Genomic DNA, 12,006 nt, shown 5'->3' on the forward strand with positions numbered 1-12,006 from the left:
CGCGCTATGTGTTTGGGCTAGCAAGATATGAACATATTTCCGCTTGGAGAACGCGCCTACTTGGCTGCGAAATTTCTGAATATCTTAAAGCTAGAAATTGTGTATTCCTTTTTCGTCTCATGACAGATAAGGCACCCAAATATCTATATGAAAAATTAATGTTCCCCAAATCCACTCGAGTAAAGGACTTGACTGTTCCTACCTACAATTATCTCAGCTCTGCACGGCTATTCTTTGTCAATGCTATCCGCATCTGGAACTCTATTCCATCCCATATTCGCAGTAGTTTAAACAAAAGCAACTCTAAAAATGTTCTGTATGCATATTTCCGTTAGCTTCACTTCAGTCCCTGTGATGTGCTCTCTATGTACTTGTTTAATTAAGTCTTATTTTAAGTATATGTCCTGGAATTGTAGAACTCACTTAAAAATAATACTCTGTTAATTATATTATGTTACTTTTATTTAGTCTTAAGTAATTTTTGCTGTTTTAGTTATATGTATGTGCTGTTATGAATTTTTTGTTGCGCTATAAAAGATCATTCTTTTGATCTTATTGTGCTAATGATTTTATTAATAAATGAAATGAAAAATGTAATTAGCTTTTTAAACTGATATAAAATAAAGACACTTATATTTCTTTGCTTAAAAACACAAATTTATTTTTATTTCCGGAAAGAGTGGCCGCCTTTTAAAAAATCAAGTTGAGATTATTTATAAATCAATACCATCATATCCCCATCCTTCGCTCGATTTTCAAAAATGAGGTGTCAGATTAAAAGGCTTGGTTGCAGATGTGCAATGAGGTTTTACTTTTTGAAAAGAGTTGCCATATGTATCAGTCAAAATGGTTATTAAAGACTTTGCTTCTTAACTTAACTATGAGTGTTGCCCCTGTTTAAAAAAATCAAATTAAATTTTAAACAGGGAAATTACAAAGGTAATTTACAAAATATTACCCCACAGGGGTCCAAGGTGTTTAAAAAGGTAGTAACTTGAAAATGTTTTGAAAAGGGTTACCACCTGCTTTAAAAGCCGAAACTAGTTATATGCAGTATTAAAATATGGGTGTTAACCCAAAGAGTGCTAAGAAATCTTCATTTTAAACATCAAAATTTTGTTTGATGGTTTGAAGATAGTTGCCAGCTGTTGAAAATTTTAAATTTAAATGAATTATTAAGCTAAATAAATTACTAAAAGAGTTGGTTTAATCGTTCATGGATGTGAGAAGGATTTATATCTGAAATGTTTAGGAGAGTTGCCAGGTGATAAAAAAATTCAATTCAATTTAATTCTTCAGGTAATTAAATTATGTATCAAAGTATCAGACGAAAGAACTTTAAAAGATTTCAGTTTGAAAATGCTTCGCAGAAGGTTGCCACCTGTTTGAAAAGCCTAATTTATTTAGCTTTTAAACAATTTTAATGAAATATTAAAATATGAGTGGCAAAAGAAAGTTTTAATAAAACTTTAGTTTGAAAATATTTTTTGTTAGGGTTACCATCTATTCGATTTTTATTTTGAGCGATAAAGTTCGGTAATTGTGTTATCAGCTGTCTCGATGAAGTCAATTTGCCCCCTCGGAACCGCGATTTCATGCCCTTATTAGACTTTTTTGTGCCATGCCGTGAAGGACCGATATAATGCGAACAATCCATTAACGATTCAGGCCTTTAAGGCGTATGTCGGCATTTTCTTATGATAGAGCCAGAAACCATCAACAAGGTCTTGGAGAACTGGGTTAACAGGATGCGCTACTGCGAAGACAGTCACATGATGAAATCGGATTCCATAACTAATGGGAATATATGTTCTTTTGAATAAACCCATAATATACCGAAAAAATTAGTTTAGAGTTAATTTTTATAAATAAATAATTTTTTTGTTATGGTCATCAGATCTTTAATATGAAGGTCATCAAATCAGCACCATCATTCTAAATGTGCATTAAGGTTTTATTTTTTGAAGTTTCGACCTTTTTAAGCTATGTACGGTAGTTTAAATTTTGAGGAAATGAAAAACCGACGCCATGTCAGACCTCTCTTCGTTCAAAAAAGGATGGACCAATTTACTTGAAACATTTGCAAAATTTATTAAGGTTTGTGAATAGTGTTGCCATCTGTTCAAAATGTTAAACTCAATTTTGGCGTCTTAACGCCATGCGGGTTCACTAGTATTTTAATTAATGGTAATAATATCCCGAAATATCCCGGGATCCCGATATTACCAATTTAATATCCCGAAATCCCCTTAACCTTAAAACTACCCCTAACTTACAGCTTGCAGCAACGCAAATTTTTCTAAACTGGTTGCTTCGGTAGACTAAGTAAGCAAAGAGAAACTGCGCTATAAGCTGAAGCAAATGATTCCATTTTTTTTTTTCGCTATTGCTGTCTGCTTTTGCTGATTTATTTGTGTTAGTCGTAGCTAAGCAATTGCAAATGATCAAGAGCTGCTTGCTTTAAAAAGCAAAAAAATGTTGCTTATGCTATTTTGAAGTCAGCAATTCAAACCCTGAATGAAACCATCTGCTGGCGACTGCGGTCGATGCACAAGTGGAAGCCGACAGCCGCAGCTGTCTTCTCAAAGTTTGCTTCAAATGTTGCTTTGTTTTGATGCTTAATCAAAGCAAATCAAACGCAATTACTGCGTTTGCATTGCTTAACTACTTTCGGCGATACCCAAGCCATATGCACCAGGGATGGAAAATCTAAATTTCACACTGTATCTACATGAAACTTGCACATTATTAGACCAGAATTGAATGGACTATAAAACTGTGTACTCAGAAAAATTCTAGCACTTCTGAGAAAAAAGTTTGAAGTTTGGGTGAAAATTTGTTGCATTATTTTGTAGTCTTTTAAAAAGTTTTAAACTTGGGTTTATATGGGGTTTTTTAGAGAATGAAATGTATTTTAATTGAGAATTCCTAAAAATAAATAAATAACCATGAGGGCAACAATATCTCTTTAAAATGGGGGTGCTATTGTATTGGCCAATACTGTAAATCAAAAAGTGAATTTTAAATTTTTTATTAGTTATGACATATTGCACTTCAACGATGATGTTTGTTACGTCTTTTTGCATTTCAGGTGACTATATAGTTTCTCTATAGCAAAAAATGACTTATCTAGTAGATAATATCTACTATATACTAGTCTGCAAAAAAGTACTTCCACTAACTTGCTGTCTCCACAGGCAAAAGTTTTTATCTTGATAATGTTATCAGGCAATATTTTGCCAATGGAGACCGCATTTTGCTCTTGTCAAGCAATAATTATATCAACTTTTATCTTGATAAATATTGCCAGCAACTTGGTAGTTTGACATACATTTGCATTTGCACGAAAACTTCGTGGCAGCAACATTATTGATATTTTAATATAAAACCTAAAATTGAGCTATTTTCTTTTAAAATATTTGTTATTGTGTATTTAAATGTGAAATAGCAAATTTTATAAATTTTTTAAGTCCGGCAAAAATAATTTTTGGAAGCCATTTTACAAATGCTTTTGTCAAAATAAAAAATGCCCGGCACAAATATTGCCGCTGATAAAAGCAATAAAAATTACAGTTGGTAGGCAAAAACGTTTGCCTGTGGAGACGGGCCGTGACAAACCACTTTAAAAACCTTAAGTCGATGTTCACACACGGAAACTTTTGTTGCGGCAACTCGTAGCTTGGAGGGGAGAGAGCGACGAGGAAAGGGGACGGGTACCCAGTTGCCCGTACTGTTGTTGTTGTTGTTGTAGCAGCATACAAATTCCCCAAAGACTTTTTGGGGAGTGTTGCTGGAGTGACAGTCCTTGGCCAGATATAAATCTGGGTCGTTCCGGTTACGTAGACCCGACTGTCGTGGGAACGAGTTGCCCGTACTCGAGCAACACGCTTTGTGCTCTCATTCGTCTAAGGTTCGCAGCTGACAACAATAGCGTACAAAAGAGTTGCTGTGTGTGAATGCAAAGGGCGACTCCAAAGAGAAATCGCCAATAATAAGCAACACGAGTTTCCGTGTCTGAACGCAGACTAATACAAGTCATAATGTGTGACATAAACGTGGTGCACGTGGCCACCACCTGTGGGTCACGTAGCAGCAAACGTGTTAGCAAAATCCATTGCACTGAATTGAATACATGGGTGCATTCCATGTCAAAATACAAAGCATCAGTTTATTTTATTTCTAAACCTCGCAAGGAGAAAAAGGGCCTGTTCGAAGCACGTAATAAAAGCGGTAATACTGCAGTACTGATCAAAATTTGCAATACGAGATACTTTAATAACTCGCGCAACACTGCGGTTGTGAGCTTCAGAATTAAAAGACTGATGCTTTTTTTATTTAGACGTTTGGGAATGCACCCCATATGTACAGTTATTTTGGGAACGGTTTAGTTATTTGTACACCGATTTTGGGTTGCTGGGCCCAAATGCGTGACCCGAATCAAAAAAACTTTTACACACTAGTAGACAAGCGTCTACGCTTTATTTAAAAAATAATAATTTACTATAGCTGTGCACTAATTTATTAATAATTTCCCTTTGAAATATGGTAATTTTGCAAATTTCCGAGCTGCCCTGTCAAAAGGTGTTCAACCACTCTCTTCGGCAACACAGAAAGGATAATTCTACTTAGTGAGGGCTATAATCCCAAAGAGCGTCCGAAGGACTTCTATGCAGAAATTGTTCTCTGCAAAAGGTGTTCAGCCCCTCTTCTTCGGCAACACAGAAAGGAGAATTCTACTTAGTGAGGTTTATAATCCCTAAGAGCGCTGTTACACGATATGTATTTGCATATGTACAATTGTGTTCATATTCATAGCAGTGCCAGCTGTGGTATGCGGCAACGTAACGCTCAGCTCAAACCTTAAAAGAAATTCCGTTTTAAATTGTTTTCGGCTTAAGGTAACGGTATAGTAAATGCGTACGAATTTCAATTTGATCAAAGTTAGCGTGGCATTTGGTGCCGGACGCATTTCGCTTTAATAATTGAATTTGGCTGTTTCATAATAATAGCAGTTCTGCAATTAACTGACCAGCGAACGGAATCATTTGCGTGCAAAAACCATTTCTGTCTTAAAGCAAATTATTGTTGGTAAGTTTAACATATTCGAGCAATAAGGATAAATAAAACCTTTGAGGTTACAGAAATATGGGACGTTCCAAACATTGTACCAGTGAAACCAGAGCCTTGATAAAAAAAAATTGCGGCAGGAAAACAAGACCTACAAAGTAATACAAAAGGTAATAGATTGTTCAGCGAAAATGGTGTCCAATGCCTTAAAATTCAAGAATCGTCCCGCGGTCCAAAAACTCGCGGTCCAAAACGACTGACAGATGAAAAAACTGACCAGAAAATAAGTAATTTAGTAAGACGATAGCGAAATATTAGTTCACAAAAGATTAAGGAAAAGCTAAATCTTAATGTGAGTGCAGTGACAGTGCGAAGACGTTTGTTGGAGTCAAATTTGAAAGCCCACAGTCCACGAAAGGTACCACTTTTAACCAAGCGGCACTTGAAGAATAGGTTAAGCTTTGCAAATACTCACGTCAATTGGCCACTCTCAAAATAGGGAAATGTTTTGTGGACGGACGAGTAAAGTGGTCCTTTTTGGTTCAAAATGTCGGCGTCAGTACGTAAGAAGGCCGCAAAATGCTGGCAACCACAATACACCGTCAAGACCGTTAAACATGGAGGAGCAAAAATAATGGTATAGGGTTGCTTCTCCTATTACGGTACAGGACCAATATATAAAATTAATGGTATCATAGATCAGCACAAATACGTTGAAATCCTAGAAGTTATGCTGCAATATGCAGAAGAGGGAATGCCGCTGAAATGAGTGTTCCAACAGGATAATGATCCGAAACATACGAGCAAGCGAGTGGGAAGTTGTACGCTCTGCATGGGCAAATATCCCAGTCGAAAGATGCAGACGTTTAGTGGACTCGATGCAGCGTAGATGCGCCGCCGTCATTCGGAATAAGGGCTGTACGGCTAATTATTAGCAGTATCTTTATTTTACTTTACACAAAGATGTAGATTTTGCGGTCGTGTTAAATTCCATATCACTTTCGTTTATACTGCTATTTTTGTGAACAGAATTTTTTGACTTGTGAATTTTTTTAGTTTTGATGGAAGAAATTGCTAAGAATAATACGACTTTTTGTATTAATTATATTTGCATTAATCATGCCATTAAACAGCGAGAGCCTTTTAAAGTTTTATTTAATTTATTTTGGATGAAGTCATGTTTTCCTACCTCAGAGAACGCACTGCTATTAATATGAACACAACTGTAAATGCTACTTTTCTGATACGTTCTAATATATGGTAAGGGTATAAGGGGCGACTTTTCATAAAGCGCGCTTCTTCCCCTTTCGTTCAGAGGGGGTTTGGGGGTCCACGCCCCCATCCCAAAAACGTTGTACAAATAACTAAACATTTCCCATTTATATTTGTAATACTAACCGTATGATTATTACCACACGCAAAATCCACAATTTGAACATTGTCCACAGGTGTTACATGTCCTTCCTTATTTTTTTCTATGTAAAGAAGAACTTTTTTAGGCGAAGTTTCAAAGTGGAAGGATAATTTGTTGGCGTTGACAAAGTACTTTGCATCTGTATTATGACCCAGCTGACCATATTCAGGTAATCCAAATGTGTGCAGATTACCTTTGATATCAAGAATCGCTGAAAATTCCGCGCCGCATCCAATACGAATAATTGGCGGACCACGGTAGTTTATCGGTGTTGGTATGTTTACTACTGGCTGAGTGTTACCAATACCACATTGACCAGACTTATTTTCTCCACAAGCGTAAACAGTACCTGTATCAGTCAAAAAAAGGGAATGATGACGACCACATGCCACCTCCACGATATTAAATTTTTCCAACCCTGGTATCATAGTAGGCCGTTCACATATCTTCACATCAGGCAAGCCCAACTGACCTGATGGATTGCGCCCAAAAGCAATTGCCTTACGACCCATATTAATAAGAAGCGTATGCGCAGAGCTAGGGCCACTTGCGCAATATCGGTACTGAAATATGATATATTTAAAACAGAAAATCTTTTAGGCCAAAATACCCACCTTTTCATCAGTAAATCGGTGAAAATTAAATAGATTTGGTCGAACTTTCACTACATTTTTCCGATCTCGTTTCCCGGTCAAATCCCATGTGACCATTCCAGCAATGAGCATTTGTCCCGGCGTTTTATCAAAAGATGTCAGTAATTCTTCTGGGAGCTTGCTGGGCGGTTCTAGATTATCATTAGGTATTAAAACTTCAACTTGGTTAGAGGTAGATTGGCCTTCATCACTCGAAGCATCACTTAGAACTTCTTCAAAATCATTTTGCTTCTTGGAATGACGCTTGTTCGGTCCTGCTCCGTTTCCACCAGATTTACGTTTTGCGGACATAATGCGAGATGATTGATTCTTGGGATTTCTAGAAAGATAATATTTCCAGCAAACCATTATAATTTCAGATTGAGATCAATAGAGAAAAATTGCCTTGCTTTCTTAGCTACACACGCTAGAATGCAGGGAAAATTATCGGAGGCCATAAAGTAATATACAAATATGACTTTCTTAAATAATACGTGTACGTGTTAAATCTTTGGAAAGGTTTGCACTACAGTCGTTTGAAAATTTCTGCATACAACTCACTTATAACTTTTTAGGCCTTGAACCTCAAATATTCCACAAAAGTACCCCAATATAAGTGACGCTCAAACGAAGGATCAAACGATACTAGCTAGGTATGCAAACGATGCATCGATGTTTTTGAAACATCGATAATATCGGTTCAATTTTCGATGTTTGCCATCGATGTTTGCAATTTACTAAAATCGCGAAATTGACGATACATCGATGGAAGTTTTAGCGATGTTTTAAACATCGACTTTAAGGAGACTCTCCGACTTTCTTTCGGTTTGTTTGACTGACCTTATCATTCATTCAGAATTTTTTATTTATGGCCTTATAACAATTATATTCAGCCGTTTTTTATGAACAATGTTATTGAAAATTAACAAAATTTATAAAAGGTAGAAGTTATAGCTGCTATTTCGGATATCACCACTTCTCCTCAGTGACCGCGGTTGTGATTAGTAGATGTTGTGATCTCCCAAATAGCAGATATTACTTCTTACATTTGTAAATAACTGTTTCTTTTCCACAACATTTTTCATAAAAAACGGCCCCAAGCTCAATAAAATTGTAGGACTCATACAGAATGCTAATAACCTAGCCGTTAAAACAAAACCAAACACCCCTTAGAATTTCAACAAGATCAGGCCTAGGATCTTTAGGCCCGAACGAATTTACGATGGTATGCATTTTGATTCTAATAATAGAAAGGGTATAGAAAGGATAATAAAATACAGGAAAATACATTCATAATTATTAAAGTATTCAATATTACTTTAAATCTGCGTGAGTCTGCGAAAATATCTTTTCAGCATATGAATATACTTCTTAACCTTTTCCCGAAAATTTACACACAGGCTCGAAATTACGCCAGTAACATTCAAATATCGTCGCTTGGATGAAAAACTTCCGTAAGCGTCATTTTGACAGTTTTTAGTTAAATATGCAGCTATATATTTTAAAATAAGATATATCGCTTTTTTGTTAACAGTTTTTTGGATATCTTCTTTAGTTTCCGAGTAATTGACTAAAATCATTTGGTACAAGTTACGTTAGTAATGCTGTCGTACTAAACTAATCAAGATCTTTCAAATGGCATCATCTGTTTTTAAATATCTACTCTAGTTTCCGACATATTCAGCCTTATCATGAGTTTCATTTTCTCGAACCGGGCCACCTTTTCACTTTTCGTTTCCGTGTATTAACGGGTGGGTGAAAACATTTCTGGCGATTTTTTTTTTGGGCGAAACTCACGATTAGGCTGATTAGTGAAAAGTATCGTTAATTTATAAAAAAATTATGACATTTGGCGTATACGACAAATTTTTTTATTAAACTCATAAATGGTTGACAGTAAACTAAAAAATAAGATAATTCAAGAATTTCGTGAACTAGTACATAGCATTCTCCGACACTTTGGAGAAAATCTGTAGTCAAGTTTCTGAGAAGTATATGTCAGGCGAGTAACAGGTAAATGCATACATATGCAAGTATACCTAAATTAGGACGTTGAGCTTGTATAAGTTGCGTTCCAGATGCTTCACGATATTCACGAAATTCACGATTTGTAGGAACAGCTGTTTTCTCCATTAATAAACCTTATGGGAGGTGGTCACCTGGAACGACTTCCTGTAAAAACCTGCAAATCGTGAAGCATCTGGAACGCAACTATAATTATCTCTCTATTGCATTTATTCTATATACGTCAGGACCAACGTCCGACGCCGTTATGTCTTTATTTAATAATTGACCTGATTTTTTTTTTTTAATAAATACCAGGAATAAATATTTAATGAAAAACTATTTCACTTAAGCTTAACCAACTTTTAGTTGCTCGGAGCTAATTTTGGAACGCTTCATGAAATATTTTCATAGACGGTAAATGCAATCCTGGGGCTTCGTTAATGAGCTGAAAAACCAAAACAAATTAAATTTGTGGAGTGGAGCCTTTTAAAATGGCCTTTACGAACGGCAATGGAATTTCGACAATATTCAAGGAATTGTGAATATAAGCTGCCTTCCATTTAGCATTTTTGCGGATTAAACCTTCAGAAAGTTAAAAAAAAAAAAAAAAAAATTATTTTCTATTTTTATTATTATATATTTTTGAAATAAAAATACTCCACCGTGTACACCAGAAAATTTCTTTAAACCATCTTGAGCAGCAGTCTGTTGATATTATCTTCACGGTTACCGAAATCACCAACCTCAACGTAGTGGCCACAGTAAGTTCGAGGCTTTCTTGAAGTGGGATCCAACAGTGAATATTTCGTGCGCCAAATAATCAACGCACTGAATATCGTGCGCTTTGTGCAATTTGCGTTCGATTACAAAATTGTTAGAGTTTGGGACACGTTGATGGCTGTGCTTGACAATTCCACGTTTGTAAATCAATTCACGAACTGATATTAGATTTGGATACCCCATGTAATATAGGGTTCGGCAATCCGTAGCATATTAATGGTTGCCTTGTTCAATATGATGAACAAACCGTTGTTAATGTGGCAAAGATGGAACCACAGTAAAACTTAACGCACTTTTGGTGCAACTTTGTTGATACCGCAGATAAAGATCATAAAAGCCATTCTGCGGGCACGTAGAATGGGCCGCGTTTCTTTGCCAAACGGCGCAACTTCATCTCACGGCGTCCATCAGGAGATATTTTGCTTGATATTTCTCAGCATGCTCCAAGTTTTCACGCTTGCGGAGTGCAATCACAGCACAGCGCTTTAGTTTACGCTTGATCAGGGTAGCACGTTTGCTGACCTGCTTCTTGCTTAACTTCATCTTCGACTCGGGGACAGCAGGCAGCTTCCTGGAAGGTAGTTTTCCCTTTGCTTTGGGCTTGTTTCCGGCCGTGGTGGCAGTCATCTTATCTTGTCACTTACCACGTCGAGAAGGCGAAAAAAAGTTCGCCAAATATTTGGAGCACATATTAAATAACGCCACTCGATTTATAACATTTCTATTAAACACAATTTAATTTAATTTATTATTTTTTTAATACATAGATATGCTGCAACCAGGCACTTAATTTCCCAAATTCCATCTTGCTTATAGGCATACCCCCTTATTCTAGAACCCGAATTTTCGTAATTCGTAATTCGTAGCTACGTTACGAAAAACGAAAAATCCACATGCTGCAACCCTTGCGGAAACATGTGCAGCGTTGCCAGCTATCGGTTGTTTTTCGAAGACAGCTGAATGAAGGAAAACAAAGTGGAAAGGAATGAAAAAAACACTCATGAAGTGCTTGATTATAGTAAAATTGTTTGATTTTACATATTTTGAAGAAAACGGTGGATTCTATTGCATTTGCAATTATAGCAGCGTAGTGAGAGCGCGCTATGGGAATGATTTCGCAAAGATACGCGGAGCTATCGGGCATAGTAACCATGGGCGCATCTATGTCAGCTTCTGGTTGAATTGTTGAACCACAAGCCAGAACTACTCCTATGCTTGAAGAACTGGTTCTCAATCCAGTTAATGCAATAACAGCTTCTTCCATACCATTGAATACATGCACTTTGTTAAACTATGTTCACATATCAATATTATCTTAATCAAAGCTCGTTTTTTAATCACCCGTTTACACAGGCAAATCTCAGATTATTAGCCGTCAAATTTGGTGTACTTGTTATTCTCACATCTCAACTAAAAGTTATGTTTCTTCTCTGTGCCACCGTGATCACGTTTTTCTGCTATAATAAGCAATATAAATATATTTTAACTTAACATTTTATTAAAAATACCTTTACAAACCTCTTTTACTTGCTAGCGTACATTTTTGTTTACTTTTACATTTGGCATTTCTCCTCTCTTTCGCAAAAACAATCGATAAAACTAGGATGGACACCGAAAAGTTATCGGTTAAATCTGAGATTATTTTATAATTACAGATTAACAAGGGACGAATTTTATATGGCTAATCTCTTGTTATAATTAAAGATTAGGGTGTTAAGCTCGAAAATGAGGATAATCTACTTATATGTGAACCTAGTATTAGGTCCACCACCTGTTGCACTTGCTTCTGCCTTCCGCCGCACTTAGGGATTATAACCCTTACTAAGTAGAACTCTCCTTTCTGTGTTGCCGGAGAAGAAGGGCTTCCGCATGTCAAAGGTACACAACACTTCTTGTGCACATCACTCCTGCTACGCCATCCGCAGTATTTTTGCGCAGAACCCACGTCGAAATTCACAAAAAAGTCCATAGTGCAAACCGAATTTATTAATATGATCGGAAATTTGAAGCATTTATTTAAAATAATATTTTAATACTTTGATTACATGTGATGTTAAAGTTTTTCGATTCGGATTATGCGTTTGGACACAACAACCGAAAATCATT

General features: G+C 36.2%; 1 protein-coding gene and 1 pseudogene across 1 annotated transcript in view; both read right to left on the minus strand.

Annotated features, from left to right (window-relative positions):
* LOC108362748 (protein RCC2 homolog) overlaps positions 1-7,785 on the minus strand; it is an 88,260-nt gene extending 80,475 nt beyond the window's left edge. Inside the window, exons 1-3 of the mRNA XM_017615867.1 lie at positions 7,675-7,785; positions 7,096-7,453; positions 6,466-7,044 (exon numbers count right to left, since the gene is read on the minus strand). Of these exons, the coding sequence (XP_017471356.1) occupies positions 6,466-7,044; positions 7,096-7,425 (909 nt within the window). The 5' untranslated portion in view covers positions 7,426-7,453; positions 7,675-7,785. The remainder of the gene's footprint in view (positions 1-6,465; positions 7,045-7,095; positions 7,454-7,674) is intronic.
* A 2,018-nt stretch (positions 7,786-9,803) lies between these two features.
* LOC108362749 (60S ribosomal protein L7-like) lies at positions 9,804-10,527 on the minus strand (annotated as a pseudogene).
* Positions 10,528-12,006: the final 1,479 nt, after the last annotated feature.

Source organism: Rhagoletis zephyria, unplaced genomic scaffold (assembly GCF_001687245.7).
Source record: "Rhagoletis zephyria isolate East Lansing unplaced genomic scaffold, Rhagoletis_zephyria_1.1 Rzeph_scaffold_01087, whole genome shotgun sequence".
Taxonomy (NCBI): domain Eukaryota; kingdom Metazoa; phylum Arthropoda; class Insecta; order Diptera; family Tephritidae; genus Rhagoletis; species Rhagoletis zephyria.